The sequence below is a fragment of the Drosophila subpulchrella genome, unplaced genomic scaffold, assembly GCF_014743375.2.
Source record: "Drosophila subpulchrella strain 33 F10 #4 breed RU33 unplaced genomic scaffold, RU_Dsub_v1.1 Primary Assembly Seq75, whole genome shotgun sequence".
Taxonomy (NCBI): domain Eukaryota; kingdom Metazoa; phylum Arthropoda; class Insecta; order Diptera; family Drosophilidae; genus Drosophila; species Drosophila subpulchrella.
In genome coordinates, this window is record NW_023665711.1 from 476,105 (window position 1) to 495,100 (window position 18,996).

At 45.9% G+C, this 18,996-nt stretch overlaps 1 protein-coding gene across 9 annotated transcripts in view; it reads right to left on the reverse strand.

Moving 5' to 3' along the window:
- The window catches only part of LOC119562619 (catenin delta-2), a 180,075-nt gene that overhangs the window by 57,215 nt on the left and 103,864 nt on the right, over window positions 1-18,996 (reverse strand). For 5 of the 9 annotated variants that reach the window (XM_037875850.1, XM_037875847.1, XM_037875845.1 and 2 more), the window contains one exon: window positions 17,227-17,783. The exons of 1 other annotated variant lie outside the window; for it this stretch is intronic. In XM_037875850.1, coding sequence (XP_037731778.1) covers window positions 17,227-17,783 — 557 coding nt within the window. Of the gene's footprint in view, window positions 1-16,982; window positions 16,997-17,226; window positions 17,784-18,996 lie in introns of all 9 variants that reach the window. 3 more of the 9 variants (XM_037875849.1, XM_037875848.1, XM_037875851.1) reach the window with 2 other exon arrangements.

The following is an 18,996-nucleotide window of genomic DNA, read 5'->3' on the forward strand; positions in this document are numbered from 1 at the left end:
TTTCTTTAATACAAAACAGTACTACATTTTCATGGTGACCCCGACGTGATTTGCAGTGGAACTCGATATTTTGGTGAAACAAACACATATCGCCCAAGCTTGCTTTAAAACATTGAAGTTGTTGGTGCAATTGTTGCCGCTGCTAATTCTTCGTTGATGCCGCTGGAAAGTTTTGGACTCTGTTAGCTGCAGTTTTTTGGGTTTCAGTGCCGCTGCTACCGCACGCTATCCCCTACACCTCAGAAGGTGTGTGCAGTGAGTGAAGGTGTGGGATCCAGCGCTCCGCTGAAAAAGTCGGCCAGCAGCGTCCACATACAGCGGCGCGGCAGCACGCGGCTTCCAGCGGGCGGCTTAGGGACTCACCTGTCTCCGCACATGAAGGCAAACCCACCGCGAACTCCAGAAGGCATCTAGGCTGACATCGAGATTCCTCGGGAACCAAGCGGCACCAAGTAGCACTCTCTTGAGTGATTCTAGATGGCGGGTAAATATTGTTGTTGCACCTTCTCTCCAGCTTCCCACGCTTTGTGCCGCATTACGCTCAGCTGGCCTGAGCAGTGTTGCACAACGTCAGCAGATCCAGCTGATCGTAGGGCAAGCTGGCAAAAGCTCCCTGCCATGGTAGACCGAGACCCTACATGTAGATGTCGTGTTGGTGCGGCACCCAGCGTAGGAATGTACTGCCTACATTTGAGCGTTGCTGCTAGCTGACGACTGCTACCCGCTACGGGTTGCACTTGTCGATCGGCGCTCAGCAGTAGCATACATCTAAGGGCTGCTGATCGAACTCCTTGGCAAGGAGTCCGGGACCGAACGAGTGTCACCACGTCTGCACGGCAGAGGTCTTCCTGGTGCCAAAGGTCAAGGAGCAGACCGACTGCCAACCCCCCCGCTAACGCGGTACACCATGAAACGGGGCTCTGGCGATCGATCCGCATACTGGGCGGCTGCGTGGTCTGCGTCTGTGCCATATTGGCCGGCAGTCACGTCACCTGGCAGCAGGTATAAAATGCAAACAACCTGGCAGTAGGTTTAAAATGCAAACAACCTGGCAGTAGGTATAAAATGCAACAAATGAAAGGAATGTCGACTAAAAACGAAACTACTCCAGGTGGCAACCACACAAGTGGAAATCCACCCGTGGGAACCCCCACGGCCAGGGCACGGATTCTGGAGGCCCTAAATCCCATTCCCAACAACAAACCTGGCGAGACGGTGGCGAACTTGGCCGTCTCGACAGTGAATGCACCAAGTTTAAGCAGGAGGATCGAAAGCAAAGGTACGGAAGCAGCCGGAGCGTTCAAGAGCAGCTCGAAGCTTCTTAGGTCACCAGTCCTGGAAAAGCCCGCGGGCCAGCCGTCCACGCGGGAAGATGACAAGTTGCAGGACGCGGCCAAGCGCCAAAGAGACCCAGGCAGCCCAACCGGTGGGCAAAGAACTGCCTCTGTCACCGACTTCGTGAACAGCGAAATCAGTAGAATGTTAGCAGAGGAAATTATAAGGCCTAGTCGAAGCCCTTATAATTCACCAGTTCTGGTAGAACCAAAGAAAGGAGAAAATCAAGACGGAAGCCGTAAATTAAGACTCTACTGGGGCTTAGGGAAGCGTCACCGTTCTTAGACTAGGGTGAACAGGCGTTGAGCTTTCAAGGGACCCGCTCTGCGAGCCAAAGCCTCCTGTCCCTTGCTTTTTACCGGCCGGTCCCGTTAAACGCTTAATCATTTTCCTTTGACGCTCCGAGCAGCCGTTCGGTTATATAGCAAACACCCAGTGAAAGACAAAAGTTCCACCAAAGCCTTCCCTCAATGCTGTTGCAGTCGTACCTGAAGCGTTCTGGTTGCTCGGTTTCTGGGTACATTCCTCGTCGATGTCTCGTGCGCCTAGCTGGCGACGTTCTGCTTTGTTCGAAGGATACGTTGCCCTCGCATGTGATGTCCTTGTAATTGCGATGCCCTATTTAACTTGACCTCGGGCTCTCAAAATTCTGGTGCCTATTCCTGCTCGCCTATTCGGGCATCCGTTCGACGTAGCCAGAGCAGTCCTCGTTTCTCGTTGGTTGAATCGCCACCGATACCGGACTCACGATTGTCAACGACTCGATTTCCAGACATCTGTCGGGCGCCACACTAAATTAACTCGACGTCGGGGTCGACAAGATTCGCCGGTGCCACGACTGCTCAATTCCTGCTGAACTATTCGGGCATCCGTCCGACGTAGCTATATCAGTCCTTGTAACAGTCAGTCTGCACCCAACTTAGCCGTGTATTGCCTTTGAGGGCCCGAAAAAAACTTGCGCTGTGCAGGAAGCCCAAGAATCTGCATGCTTAATCCCAAAATTTTAGCTCAATTGATTCCGAGATTTCATACGGACAGACGGACATGGCTAGATCGACTCGGCTAGTGTTCCTGTTACATACTTTTCGATGAATCTAGAATATATTTCATGTCGAGTGATGTTCGTCACAACTTTATAGGCCTACAAAAAATGTAATTTATTGCAGCTGCGTCGATCCTAACGAAGTTGCGGTAAATTTTTCGTCGAATTTTGTAAATTTGGTAGAACTTGTATCCCGATAAACGGTAAAGATTATACTGCAATTATTGTTGTCACATACAAATAACTGTGATTATGCAAGCATTCCCATTATATTTGTGATTGCCTGTAGAAACAACAATAATTCTGGGGTTTATACTGTATTCTATCGCTTTATTTTATTTTTTTAAGTAGCATAATTCGGTTTAAATTGGTTTCTGATCTGAGCTTGAATTACCCTACGAAACATGAAAAAATTACTTTTTTTAGTTTTGAAAAAATCGGACAAATATTTCATGTTGAAAAAATCGGACAATTATTTCATATAGCTTCAATAGAAACGATCGGATATTTAATGGGGAAAAAATTATATCTTCGTTATTTTTCATCATATTTTCTTTTTACAAATTAGTTTTGATAAAAATTGGACTACTATATCCTAAAGCTAACAAACTTGAGCTGCGTACGATCCCAAGGAATCTAAATCTGAAATCCCAAATTTTACCTCTTATAGTTTCCGAGATCTCAGCGTTTCACTGACAGACGGACATGGCTATATCGATTCAGCTAGTGATCCTGATCAAGAATATTTAGGGGAGTGTAGGGTATAGTGACGATTCGTTTTCGAAATCAATATTTTTTTAAACTTTAAAAGCAAAAAGTTGGTGACATCTATTAAGCATATTCCTTCCAAAGTTCAATGGTAAATTTTCAAAGGAGTTAAATTCTACACCTTGGAGTAAACCATTTGTTTTTACTATTAAAAGTTGTAGGGCAAGGTGAAAAACTAATAAATATCAACAAAACTCTATGCAGATAAAAAAATTTTTTTTTTTCTTAAAGACAAATTGAAAGTCTACAATAATAATACTTCAGGTCTGGTTCTAAATTGAAAAACTTAAATTCACAAAACTCAACCAAAAACAATTGCTTTTTTTGTTATCGGATGTAGAAAAGAAAAAAAATAAACTTACAACTGTCGACGACTAAAAAAAATTAATACTTCGAACCGTATAACGGACCGTCACGATACCCCGTACTGTTGGAAATATGATGGTGCCACTTTCATAAGGCGCAAAAGTGAGAAAATATTGCACCAAGATATGTTACTAAAGATCTTATTAATACTTTTATATATTATCTGAATTCGCTTTCAACAAATCATTGCTCTGGCACTGCTAAAACACCTATAAATTGAAAGGTATTGTTTGCGCACGTTGCGCGTTATATTTTTGAAATTTGTTGTAGAGTGTAAGGCGGGAGAGGGAGCGCAATAAAGCTTTTTCGCTCTTGCGAATTCGCCCCGTATTTTGCCACTAGCTAATATAGGTTTAAGAAAAATGTAAAATTAAATTAAAGTTCAGTTGTTATATGACAATCATTGCGCACACTGCCTTTTAATTAAATCCCGGATCCCTGCAATCACCAGTTCTCGCGTTTTCTTTAATACAAAACAGTACTACATTTTCATGGTGACCCCGACGTGATTTGCAGTGGAACTCGATATTTTGGTGAAACAAACACATATCGCCCAAGCTTGCTTTAAAACATTGAAGTTGTTGGTGCAATTGTTGCCGCTGCTAATTCTTCGTTGATGCCGCTGGAAAGTTTTGGACTCTGTTAGCTGCAGTTTTTTGGGTTTCAGTGCCGCTGCTACCGCACGCTATCCCCTACACCTCAGAAGGTGTGTGCAGTGAGTGAAGGTGTGGGATCCAGCGCTCCGCTGAAAAAGTCGGCCAGCAGCGTCCACATACAGCGGCGCGGCAGCACGCGGCTTCCAGCGGGCGGCTTAGGGACTCACCTGTCTCCGCACATGAAGGCAAACCCACCGCGAACTCCAGAAGGCATCTAGGCTGACATCGAGATTCCTCGGGAACCAAGCGGCACCAAGTAGCACTCTCTTGAGTGATTCTAGATGGCGGGTAAATATTGTTGTTGCACCTTCTCTCCAGCTTCCCACGCTTTGTGCCGCATTACGCTCAGCTGGCCTGAGCAGTGTTGCACAACGTCAGCAGATCCAGCTGATCGTAGGGCAAGTTGGCAAAAGCTCCCTGCCATGGTAGACCGAGACCCTACATGTAGATGTCGTGTTGGTGCGGCACCCAGCGTAGGAATGTACTGCCTACATTTGAGCGTTGCTGCTAGCTGACGACTGCTACCCGCTACGGGTTGCACTTGTCGATCGGCGCTCAGCAGTAGCATACATCTAAGGGCTGCTGATCGAACTCCTTGGCAAGGAGTCCGGGACCGAACGAGTGTCACCACGTCTGCACGGCAGAGGTCTTCCTGGTGCCAAAGGTCAAGGAGCAGACCGACTGCCAACCCCCCCGCTAACGCGGTACACCATGAAACGGGGCTCTGGCGATCGATCCGCATACTGGGCGGCTGCGTGGTCTGCGTCTGTGCCATATTGGCCGGCAGTCACGTCACCTGGCAGCAGGTATAAAATGCAAACAACCTGGCAGTAGGTTTAAAATGCAAACAACCTGGCAGTAGGTATAAAATGCAACAAATGAAAGGAATGTCGACTAAAAACGAAACTACTCCAGGTGGCAACCACACAAGTGGAAATCCACCCGTGGGAACCCCCACGGCCAGGGCACGGATTCTGGAGGCCCTAAATCCCATTCCCAACAACAAACCTGGCGAGACGGTGGCGAACTTGGCCGTCTCGACAGTGAATGCACCAAGTTTAAGCAGGAGGATCGAAAGCAAAGGTACGGAAGCAGCCGGAGCGTTCAAGAGCAGCTCGAAGCTTCTTAGGTCACCAGTCCTGGAAAAGCCCGCGGGCCAGCCGTCCACGCGGGAAGATGACAAGTTGCAGGACGCGGCCAAGCGCCAAAGAGACCCAGGCAGCCCAACCGGTGGGCAAAGAACTGCCTCTGCCAAGAGGCCCAAAGCGGACCAGGAGCTCACTGGACCAGAACAGCTCGCGGAGATTGGAGCGCTTCTCGACGAAGTCCTACACCTCACGAGCGTAATGCAGGTGCGTCACATCAATGTGACCATGAAAGCGATGTTCGCGAGGATGAAGTCCCTCCAAGAAGGTGCAGTGATCTCCTTCAACCAAGTTGGAGACTCCCACCAGCAAAAAGAGCCCACGGAGTGCAACAAATGCAAAGGCCCTCTCCGAAACAGAGAGAGCAAGGAGCAACAGACTCCGGTTTGTCTTCAAAAGGACAACGCCGCTCAAACGGAGTTCTGGCGAAACGCGACACAAGGCCCCATGGTCACCAGCGCGGCGCAAACAGACCCGTGGCGAAGGCTTAGCCAGACCGGCACGGTTCTAGACGGGGGAGAGCCCCCGACTTCACCAGCGCAATCGTCTGCGCGAAGAGCGCCAGCGGGATCCCAGCAGAAAAAGAAGAGAATCCCACAGGAGGAGCATGCCAAAAAACGGGGCCCCAGAGGAAAAACAGCCGCGGGAGGCAGCGCTGGAAAGGACGACGGAAAGGACGCGACCACCGCCTGGAGAAAGGCTGCTCCAAAAAAGCGGGCGCGAAAGCCTCACCGCCCGGACGCCCTTATAGTGGAGGCAAATGGCAAGACCTACAGCGAAGTCTTAGCGATGGTAACCCGTAGGGACGACGGCAAGCTACAAAGCCTCAGCACCCGTGTAAACAAGGTCCGGCGCACAGCGAACGGGAACCTTCTTCTGGAGCTCAACAGAAGCGAGGACACCAGCACGGAGGAAATAAAAGAGAGCCTTGAGGCTGTCCTAGGAGAAGCGACCGCGGTTCGAGCGATGTGCGAAAGTGCGAGGACAAGGACGGTGGTGATTAGCGACCTTGACCCGCTAGTGGAGGCCGTAGATGTCACCAAAGCTCTGGTGGACCAATTCGCCGTGAACGCCGAATCGGTCAAACTGAGGAGTCTACGTCCTTCACACAGAGACACCCAGACGGCAGTGGTTGGACTGCCCAGCAGAGACGCAGAAGCGGTTCTTTGCAAGGGCAAAATCAAGTTAGGATGGTCTATCTGCAAGGTGAAGGAGAGGGACTCGCAGCCCAGGTGCTACAAGTGCCTAGAGATTGGCCACATTGCTATAAAGTGTCATAGCAAAGTGGACAGAAGTGGGTGCTGCTTTAAGTGCGGCAAGACGGGGCACAAAATCGCTCAGTGTCCCAACGAGAGCGTATGCTTTATATGCACCGAAGGAGGACCGAAGTCGAGGAACCACCAAGCAGGAAGCAGGCGGTGTCCTCACGCCGCAAAAAGAGCCGTAGCCAAACCCCGCGAATGGAAGTGATCCAGATAAATCTGAATCACTGCCGGGCTGCGCAGGACTTACTCCTGCAGTCAGCGAGGGAATGCAAGGAGGACCTGGCTGTCATCAGTGAACCCTACAAAGCCAAAGACGACGGCGACTGGATAACGGACACATCGGGCAAGGCCGCGATATGGCTGTGCAGAAGAAACGGTAAATCCTTTCTGGACGTGCACAAGGGCTCGGGTTTCGTCCGAGCTCGTATAGGCGAAATGTGGGTATATAGTTGCTATCTAGCACCTAGCCTCTCCACGACGGACTTTAGCCATGCCTTGGACACGATCGCCTTTGACGCAAGGGGCCGTTACCCCGCTATCATCGCAGGCGACTTCAACGCGTGGGCCGAAGAATGGGGGTGCCCCAGCAGCAACATAAGGGGGCACACCCTACTCAATGCCTTTGCAACGCTAGACGTCACGCTGCTAAACGAAGGGACCCAGGAGACGTTCAACCGGGCTGGAGCTGGGTCTATCATAGACCTCACATTTGTGAGCTCCGCGTTAGCCCGGCGCTCTTACTGGAGAATCGACTTCTTCACGGCCAGCGACCACGAGGCAATCTTATGCACAGTGGGCACACGGCCAGGACCAGAAACCCGTAACAGAACAGTCAAGGGCTACCGCCAGGAGACGCTAAACGCCGAGGCGATGAGCAGGTGCCTCGCCGACATGCACTGCTCCACAGAAGCAGACGCGAACACCAACGCGGACGCGATAGCAGCCAGCTTGGAGGATGCGTGCAGGACAGGGATGCTGATGCGCAAACCATACAGGAGAGACCACGAGCCGGTACCTTGGTGGAACTCGGAGATAGCGACCCTCAGAAGGATCTGCCTCAGAGCCAGAAGGGCTCTTCAACGGTCAAGAAGGACCGACAGGGCCGAGGCCGCACACGCCGCCTTCAAGCAAGCCAGGAGGACCCTGAAGCACGCCATCCTGGACAGCAAACGGGAATGTTTCCTGAAGCTGTGCGACGCAGCCGAACAGGATCCGTGGGGTGGGGCCTACAGACTCGTGGTAAAGCGAGTAAGCGCAGGCAGCCGCTCTCCAACGGACCCTGAAACACTTAGCGATATTGTTCGCACACTGTTTCCTACGGGTAGCGCCAAGGAAAGCGTACAGCACGAAACGGCGCCTACGTGGGAGATCGAGGAAGTCACGGAGGCCGAGGTTGCTGAAGCAGGACGCAGCCTGCAGAACAACAAAGCCCCAGGTCCCGACGCAGTGCCCAACAGAGCAATGAAGCTGGCGCTTGGGCTTCGGCCGGGCTCTTTCGCGGACCTCTACAACGCCTGCCTGCGCGAGGGAACATTTCCCCGGAGATGGAAAGTACAGAAGCTGCTTCTACTCAACAAACCTGGGAAGCCGCCTGGTGAAGCTTCCTCCTACAGGCCAATTTGTCTGCTTGACACTGTTGGCAAAGTGTTCGAGAAGCTCATCTCGAAACGGCTAAACCTGGCCGAAGATGCGGCTGGTGGCCTATCCACCACCCAGTTTGGTTTCCGGAAAGGAAAGTCAACGCTGGACGCGATTCGAATGGTCACCGGGACAGCTGCAGAAGCCATACGCGGGAAGCGTTGGAAAGGCGGCACGAAGAAGTACTGCCTTCTGGTCACGCTCGACATCAAAAACGCGTTCAATACGGCGAACTGGACGAGGATCATGCAGGCACTAAGACGGCTACGGATTCCGGAGTACCTCACCAGGATAGTCGACAGCTACCTCGGCGAAAGGGTGCTGCTTTTCGATACGAGCGACGGCCCGAAAGAGTACTTCGTAACTGCTGGGGTTCCACAAGGATCGGTCCTGGGCCCCCTGTTGTGGAACACTATGTACGACGGAGTGCTGAGGCTTCCCATGCCTGCAAACGTCCACGTGACTGGCTTCGCGGACGACGTCGCGATCACGATCGTGGCCAAGACGATAGCCGAAGTGGAGGACATGGCAAACTCTGCGGTGAGGAAGGTGGAGTCATGGCTCTCACTCGCCGGGCTCCAACTCGCGGCACATAAAACAGAGGCCGTTCTTATAAGCAGCCGGCAACTCGTCGAGACGGCCAAGCTGACGGTCGGAGGGGTTGACATAGTCTCTCAAAGAGCCATAAAATACCTAGGCGTCATGATAGACACCAGGCTGTCCTACAAAGAGCACCTAGAGTACGCCAATAAGAAGGCCGCTGCGACCGCCAGATCGCTCGCGCGGATTCTCCTGAACACAAGGGGCCCAAAGCAGGAACGGAGGAAACTCATAGCAAGCGTCGTCACGTCCCAAATACTTTATGTCGCCCCGGTATGGGCTAAAGCCGCCACGACGCCCTCGTACATGAGTGGCGTGGCTCGCGCGCACAGACTATGTGCAACAAGGATATCGTGTGCCTTCCGGACAATCTCTGAGGAAGCTGCGCTGGTCATAGCCGGTCTAGTTCCAGTGCAAGAACTGGTAAGAGAGGCACTAGAAGTGGAGGAAACGGTCACGACCACGGACGACCAAACTAGGCGCGAGGCAAGACGGCCCGCGAGAGAGAGATCCATCTCTCGGTGGCAGGAGAGGTGGGATTCCGCAACCTCTGGACGCTGGACCCACGATCTGATTCCCGTCTTGAGTCCGTGGCTGGAAAGGAGGCACGGGCAGGTGGACTTCTACCTGACCCAGATCTTGAGTGGGCACAGATGCTTCCGGTCGTACCTGAAGAAGCACGGTCACGACACGAGTGACGGATGCCCATCCTGCGGCTCTGGAATCGAGGAGAACGCACGCCACGTCCTGTTCGAGTGCGTGCGGTTCGTAGAGGACAGGACCGCGCTAGAAATAGCGACCGGTGTCAGCACTAGCCCCAGCACGCTAGTGCCAACCATGCTAAGAGGCCAAACGGAGTGGGACGCGACGACCAAATTCGCTGCGTCTGTAATGCGAAAACTCAGGATAGCTGAGAGAGAGAGGAGAGGCCTGGACACGTAAGCTGCCGCGGTTGTGCGAAGCATTGCTTTGCGGCCGTACCGCGCAACATCTGCAGTTTACGCCCATCTATCTTCTAAATGTATATTATTAGTTGTAGTAATAAAGATAAAAAATGGAATACAAAAAAAAAAACCTCAGACGGTAATCATATGGATTCAAACAGGGAAGTTGCCGAGGGATGTGAATCGTCCCCACAGGTATAGAATGCTGAAAGTTGAAAGTTAATTTGTGGCGTGTCGTAAATTGTGTTTCAGCCCATCTTTCAACTTGTTGCATTCGTGTATAAAAAATTGGTAGATAGCAAGCATTCTAACCAAGAAACAAATAAAACTTGCATGCACTATCGATTATAATTCTGATATATACATACATGCATATCAACATATTTCGAATTATACATACATAAGTGAATCGCTTTGGACCTAAATCAAATAAATATTTGTCGGCGCCCTGGTTTTCGAAAAATAAAATTCCCCTATTTCTCGTCGTGGTGAGCACCAATTTGAGTTTAGCAAGGAATTAAAGTGGTAAAAGTTGAAAATTGTGAAAAGTTCTGATTCCAGAATCAAGTTCCCGGCAAATTTTCTGGGCTGAAACTTTCCCAAAAGTCTTATATCTTTTGCAGGTAGTATATAAGTCGGAACCAGCCGGATCGGACAACTATATCTTATAGCTCCCATAGGAATAATCGGAAAAAAATTTCTTTTTATTATATCTTTGGTGTTTTTAAGCTTATAACCTCCTAAGCTTGGAAATAACATTTTTTAATTGGTTTTGAATTTCGAATTTAATTTTATCAAAATCGGACGACTATATCATATAGCTGCCATAGGAACAATCGGAAAGTTGGCGGGAAAATAATATGAAACAAATTATAGCTTCGGTGTTTTTAAACATATAACCTCCTACGCTTGGAAAAAACATTTTTTTATTAGTTTTGAATTTCGAATTAAATTTTATCGAAATCGGAGGACTATATCATGTAGCTGCCATTGGAACGATCGTAAAATCGGTGGGAATATAATACGAAACAAATTATAGCTTCGGCGTTTTTTAACATATGACCTCCTACGCTGGGAAATAACATTTTTTAATTAGTTCTGAATTTCGAATATAATTTTATCAAAATCGGACGACTATATCATACAGCTGCCATAGGAACGATCGGAAAATTGGTGGGAAAATAATATGAAACAAATTATAGCTTCTGTGTTTTTTGACATATTATCTTATACTGTTGGGAATATCATTTTTTGTATTTTAAAGATGACACGCTGCACGATTTCGAAAAATTTAACCATTTAATATCGTGTTTGGCTGGAGACGCGCTAGGAACAGTCAGGGCATTTCAAGTCAGCGCGGATAATTATCCAAAAGCCCTGGCTAGCCTATGGCGGGTGTACGATAATGATTGTTTAATATTCTTTGGTAATATATCGACCCTGTTTAATTTGCCAAAGAGTGGGAAGAACAGCTGGACTACACATCGCTTCCTCTTCGGAGCGAGTGTAAGTCGGCCCAGAACAAGCGCTTTCAACATATGGTTGCCGAAGAAGCGTGCAAGTTATCCAACCCGTAAAACGGTTCCACTTATGGAATTTATAAACAAATTTTTGAATTCAATCTCAGCTATGTTACCCTTGCCTTCAGCGACATTGCCTTTGCCTTTGTTAAAGATTCTGCCTTTGCCTTTGCCATTTACTTCGAGGGCCGCGCTTGACCGTCCTGCTAAGATAAATAAAGCAATCGTAAAGTAAGCACAAGCTTCCGTTCGAAGCCCACATTATTGCGTTCTAAGTTCAGAACATATTGCGTTCCGATTTTCAATCAAATTGCATCGGTCAGCATAATTTCATTTCACAACGAGATGCGACAGTTTCAGCATAAGCTTTTATTTTAAACAAAAATTAAAGTTCTGGAAGCTTAAGAAAAGGAAAGCATCTGGCCGAGGTTCACTGGATAATTTTATAGAATTAAGAGGCAGTCCTATTTTATCCGAGGCCGCGATCGGTTCACATTTTTAAAAAAGTGTCTTGTATTAATTGTGTTTAAGAATAAAGGTTTATCACCCGAGTTTAAAAAAAAAATTAATTTTTTAAAATCATCTACTAACGACGAATTTAATTTGCATGCCAAAAATTGTTTAGCAGAGCCAGGCCTTGTTCTAGGAAGAATGGAAACATGAGTTTTTCGTTTGTCGCTGCCATGGACGATCCTAAAGTTTGTGTGTTGGGCAACTCAGCAGAACATCAAGTAGAAAGTTTAGCAGAGATTCGATTTTGCAAAAAGGGCGCCCTTATGCATTTATTGACTTCGAAAGGGCAACACGGTAAAAAAATGCATATCGAAAAGATGCAGGGTATGTAAGTCGTCACACCACACATTGCTTTACATTTATTCGCCGAATTCAAATCTCGCGTTGCCACCTCCTTCTCAGCCCACGCTCTTACAGAATACTCCATCCACTTCGCATGTTTTGCATGCGATTGCATCGGGTTGAGATATTCTTGCCACAGCCATCGTGAGCGTGCAAACAAAAAGTGGCGAGTTAGTTTTGGCTCGAGCGTGCTTGATTGTGGCTCATACGTAATTTTTGTAACCGATGAGCTCGCTCAGAGACTTAAGATTAAGAGAGAGGACGTGTGTTTGAGCTTGCAGGGCATTGGTAGACCTAACGCTCAAGCAACCAAGAAAATACACACGATAGTCAAGTCACGAGTGTGTAGCAGTCAGTTGTCGTCCGAATTTTACATCTCAAAAAATATTTCTGGCTATCATCCGGATCAAACGGTGAACACCAGCGGCTGGAGGGTGCCTGAAAATATTCAATTGGCAGATCCATTCTTCTACAAGCCCCAGAAAATTGATATGCTTATAGGCGCAGACTCGTTCTTTGAACTTTTGTCAGTCGGCCAAATAAAGCAAGGGCCTGAGTTTCACAAAATAAAAGATACAGAAAAATTGGTACATCTCAGCTGCCAGGCGGAAGTGTTGGAGTCAATCGACACAACCCTGCAGAAATTCTGGTCTGTGGAGGACTTGCCGCCCAAGGCCAAGGTCCATACACCTGAGCAGCAGCTTTGTGAGCAACACTTTGAGAAAAATACTCAAAGATTGTCGTCCGGGAGATTTTCTGTTCGTCTGCGTTCAAATCTGACCCAAACACTCTTGGTTACTCATATGAAGTTTTTGAAACGTAGATTTTTGTCGCTTGAATGGAGATTGTCCAAGGATCCTTAATAAAAAAAATGTATCTAGAATTCATGGAAGAATATGTAGCCATTGGCAAAATGTCTTTCACTGATAATCAAATTCTAGACAGTCCGCACTATTTCGATCCGCACCAATGCGTTCTTCGACCTCAAAGCACTTCAACAAAGTTGAGAGTGGTTTTCGACGCCTCGAGCCGTACATCGACACAGGTTGTATTGAATGACATCTTGATGGTAGGTCCCACCATTCAAGGGAAGCTGTAGTCGACGCTGCTTCGTTTTAGACTGCACAAGTTTGCGCTTGCAGCGGACGTACAAAGTTTGGTTGATGAAGCTGACCGAAACTTTCAGCTTATTGTGTGGAGACGAGATCCATCTGAGTCTTTGAAAATCTTTAAGCTGAACACCGTGACTTATGGAACTTCGCAAGATTCGTACCCAAAAGCCGGCAAGCTCATTCCGAATGACTTTTATGTTGACGATTTGTTGACTGGCGCCAGATGCGTTGAGGACCTGTTAAGCCTTCGAGGCAGGATTTCAATTGGCGAATTGGTTTTCTAACTGCCCAGAGTTGTCCGCATCTGAAAGCGCTGTCATGCCACTAACGGCAGACTCAAACGAAACTAATACCATTGGCGTGGTTTGGTTGGCTGGTAAAGATTACTTTAAATTTCGGTTGGATGACTCTTTCCTGGATCTTCGTGCGACAAAACGAAACATACTGTCGGTGACGGCCCGAATTTTCGATTCGCTTGGCCTATTGTGTCCTCTAGTGACAAGAGAAAATATGTTGTTGCAGGAAGGGAAGTGTGGCTTCAAAAGGAAGACTGGGACGAGTCTCTGCCGATGCAACTGCAGACATCTTAAGAAGCTTTCAAGGGAACGATGTTGCAGCTGCCCAAAATCAAGGCCTCGCGATTCGTTCATACAGAGGCCAAAGTCCCGGCAGAAATAAATGGTTTCGCTGACGATTCCATGCGAGCATATGGAGCGTGCATCTGCGTTCGCACTAATTCCGCTGAAGGTTTAAAAGTATCTTTATTGACAGCAAAATCCAAACTAGTTCCCCTTAAGACGAAAACTTTGCCCCGCCTTGAGTTGTGCGCAGCTCACCTTCTAGTGGATCCTTACAACAGTGAAAGACCATTGCTTAGTTTTCCGATTACAAAAGTGTTCCTATGGACGGACTCGGAGATCACTCTGCATTGGATCAAAACGCATCCGTCGTTATTGTCGGTTTTTGTTTCAAACCGAGTTGCAGAGATTCAAGAGTGGTCGGAAAAAGCAAGTTGGCTATATGTCCCTACGAAAGTAAGCCCAGCGCACATTGTGTAACGGGGATGTGACGTTGAGGAACTTGCAGCTTCCATTTGGTTCGTTGGGCCGTCGTTTTTGCTCGATGCAGAAATAGAATGGCCTGTAAATCGACACTTCGAAGTTCCTTCTGATGTCGTGTCGATGGAATCACGCAAATCAGCATTAGCGCCTGTTGTAATCCAAGAGCCCAATTATGTGCTTCAGAAAAAAAACCTTTTTGTCGCACATAAAGCTTCTAAGAGTTATTGGGTGGGTCTATTGGTTTATTCAAAGGTGCAAAAAAGTGTCGCAGCCCTTTGAAAAAGTATTACTCCAAGAGAACTGAAAGCATAGCTCGCAAATAACTGTTTACCGTTTTTCTTCTTGCGCTCTCGTTGCGAGCACAACCGAAAAAGTTCATACTCTCTCGCTCTCGCTCTGAGCAAGAGACTCTTGCTGTCTTTATTTATGTTTTCTGTTGAGCGCTTTTCGTAAAGCTCTTTGTATGTCGCTCTGTCAATGAGCAGTGCGTAAGGAGCGGAACGAGAAACGCTCGCACAATGAGAGTCAGCAAAAGACCGATTGACCGAAAAACTCAACGCAAACGATCTTCACATTTACTTTCGTTGTTGTGAAAAAGAAATAATATAGTTTGTTTAATAGAACAATTTAAATATATTTTCAAATATTTTTGTTAACGATCGCAATTAATATATTTCGTCTGCAAAACAGACTTTTAACGATTTGCTTGCCTATGCGTGAGAATGTATACCAATACATACGCAAAAGACCTTTTGCTTCACTGAAACACGACAAAACGGTCTTGAAACAACCAGAACAAATCAGAATAGAAAAAAACGGTTTCGTTCTGAGCGCGAGCGAGCCCATAAGAACCCATAAATCGGTTGCTCTCTGAGTCATTTCGTAAAGAGTCAGTACAAAACAGTTATTTGAAGACAACGAGAAACGGTCGACAGTTATTTGCGAGCTCTGTTCCAAAGCGGTCCACTTAGAGTTAGTGTCTGACCTCACCACTGATGCATTTTTATTGGCATTTCAAAGGATCGTGGGTTGACGCGGGGTTCCGGAGAAGGTGTGGTGCGACAACGCGACGAACTTCGTCGGAACAGATCGTCACAGGAAAGACTTCTGGTCCCGATTGGAAGAGCAGGGCAGCGGTACCGGAACATTCGCATTAAAAAAAGGATGCGAGTTTGTGTTCATACCACCCAGAGCAACTCACTTCGGCGGACTTTGGGAGGCAGGTGTGAAGTCTGCAAAGCACCGGTTCCTTCGGACGGTCGGCGAAGACATCCTGACCGCGGAGGAGCTGAGAACTCTCCTCACCAGCGTGGAGGCCGTCCTCAACTCCAGGCCCCTCGGAGCGACGCCGGACCTGTAGAAAATCTCGGTGTTTGCGCACTTTGCGCGTTCTATTTTTGAAATTTGTTGTAAAGTGTAAGGCGGGAACGGGAGCGCAATAAAGCTTTCTTCGCTCTTTCGAATTCGCCCCGGTTCTCGCCCCTAGTTAAGATAGGCTTAAGGAAAATGTAAAATGAAATTAAAGTTCAGTTGTTATATGAGAATCATTGCGCACATTCCCTTTCCGGATCCCTGCCATTACCAGTTCTCGCGATTTCTTTAATAAAAAACAGTATTAAATGTTCATGAATTTCGAAATTGAATAGTTTTTTCTAATTTTTGCTCTGCCTTTTTAGTCAAAATTATCTCACGAACAAAGTACGCGAATCCTTAATATTGTTGTGATATAGTCGGCACGATAAGAGAAATCGACTACAATTATTTGAAATTTTCGACGTTACGTAACATGTGAGATTTGACAAGTTCGTCACCTTACCTAACCACTTTTAATGCTAGAATAACTGCATTATAACTTTCTTGGTTTGGTCAATTGTCCCAAAAAGTATTGACGAAACTTCAGTTAACATTTTTTTACTAGCATCAAAGCTATTGGTACCATAGTTTTCGGCGGTTTGTGGGCGATAGAGTGGAATCTGAATGCTTCCCAACCTTGTAGATTTTGTATCAAAATGTCTGCGTTCGGTCAAAGGGCACACGGTTTCGGGTTGCTTTCGCTGCGTACGAAGCTAAAAAATCTTATTCTGAATTCCGAACTCCCTTGCTCTTATAGTTTCCAAGACCTTAGCGTTCACACGGACTTTATAAGGTCGGAAACACTTACCCTTACCTGTCCCCTACTTTGCCCGAATACAATATACTCTTTTTCTCTGCGAATAACGGGAGTAATAATCACGAAAAGTGAACCTTTGGATTTGATGCGTTATTAATAATAACTTATTATACCCGCTGCTTTTCAATGTGTTTTAGAAAATATAAATAAAATGGATCAAAAAGTTGAAAAGTGTCGTTTCTACCCATATTCGAAACGCAATTACAAGCGTTGGTCAAAACATTTGGGAATATCTCGGGTTTAAAAAAACACTTGAAACAATTTGGATTTTTTAACGAAAAACCAATAGACCTCTCCCTCATTGTTTAGAACTTGATGTGTCAAAGCTGCAAGCGAATTGGACCGAAACCAGCAAACGTAATTGTACCCGAACGACTAACTATGACTATGACTATGACTATGACTATGACTATGACCGTGAATCCCAAAATGTTTTAAATTTTATTTTTGTTTTAAATTTAAAAAAGTAAAGGACATCGACCTTTATTTAGTAAAAACTGCGTACCTCAATTCCAAAATCTGGAAAATAATGAAAAAAAAAACTGTATCAGGTATATGCTATTAGCTTTTAAGCGCAGTATGATAAACCAACTTTTTTTTAATGTGCGGTGTGTGTGTGAATGAGGACTAGATACGCCCCTATTTGTCAATATTGTTATATAAAGTTTTTTTTTCCATTTAAGTGTCGGAAACGAGTAAACAAACCATTTTACTCTACGAGTGACAACATTATTTTAATATTTCTTTACCTTTTGATGGAGATGATACAAGTCTTTCTGGTGTTATAAAAGGATGCTTGTCGTAATTGGGATCTTCAACTTCTTGACATCGGTATGAAAGATTGCGAAGTATACAGACGCAATTTTCAACTGTTTTATTTCCAATATTATTTTTTTCAATTGCTGTTCGTACTACATAAAGAAGACACTCAACTAAGTGCTCGCAATTACGAAGACATCCTCGTGCATGTTCTCCAGCAGAACTTACATTTCGTAATACTCCAGATGCATTTCGAAATACAGTAGAAAAACATGTTTCTCCACAACAAACAGCATCCCAGCCGGAATGAGGCTTAATAACGCTGCACACTACAGAAACAAGTGATTCATCAATAATTGAACGTTTTAAATCTTCACAGGAAGACATATTCCACAAAACTCCTGTCACCAACTCTTTTACTTCTGTTTCTTGAGACCGACAAAGCAGGTGAACCAAGGCATCTATTCCTCCAGCGTTTTTTATTCCACGTTTGTTTTCATCATTTTGTCTGCCATAAGATAAATTTCGCAAAGCACCGCAAGCATTTCTAAAAAGAAAATTCATAGATAAATATTAAATATTGTTTTTAATGCCTTAATTTGTTTAATAGTTTCACAAAAATAAACAAGAGTGCTTCGGTTATCAGATAACCTCTACTCTGTTTTCAATATCAAATTAAATATGTATTTAGATGGCGATATGTGCAGTTATTTCGGCGCGCAGACACTAATGGTAGTGATGTCTCTAACCACTTTGTGCTTAAATTTCTGAAAACCTTTAATGTTATTAGTATAATGAGCATTACTAATATAACTGGATTCCAATTAAACTTTAATTCCATTTGGGGCCGTTAAAGTAGGCCTGCCAACACAAATTCGATTCTAGACCCGCTTTGTGCAAGTTTATAAGAATAAAACAGTATTTTAATATTTATATACAGCTTGTGAAAACTCGTTCTGGTATTATAAAAGAATGCTTTTCTTAATTGGGAGTCAAACAATTTGATATGATATTGTATTTTACAGGGGGGACCATCGTTAGTTTTTTACCAGGTCAAGATGTTCAATATATTTAATTGAATAATTTAAGCGGCATATGATAAATAACCTTGTAGTTCTCGAGGTGGCCACTGGCCCTTTCGGGGCAGAAATGGGATCGAGCACCGAGTCGTCCCTTAACAGTCAGTAAGTGGCTTGTGTATTTTTATACCCTTGCAGACGATATATTGATTTCAGTCAGAAGTTTGCAACGCAGTGAAGGGGACGTTTCCGACCCGATAAAGTATATACAGGGGTGGTTAAAAGTATTTTCACAAAACAAAAGTTAAATATACTCAAAATTTGAACTTACTTCTTGTTAACTTTGGCATCAATGGAAAGATAATTTAAATGCCGTTTGAATGATACAATATATTTCCTAATCCATTCAGCACTTATTGAAAAGGCCGAATTTGTGTGAAAATTTTCTTTTTGAACTTTTTTCCTCGCCTTGAAAACCTAAATTTTTTGATGCAAAAAGTTTCTTTAAAGGAAGGGGGAAGGAATTATCAAGTAGAAACTTTGTTGTGCATGTCACAAAACTTTTCCTTAACTTTTCGTAGAGTAAAAGGGTATACTAGATTCGTCGTAAAGTATGTAACAGGCAGAAGGAAGCGTTTCCGACCCCATAAAGTATATATATTCTTATTTCGCAGCGCAAGTTTGTTTCAGCAGAGTGCCACGCCCACTCTAACGCCCAAACCTGTGGCGCCCACAATTTTC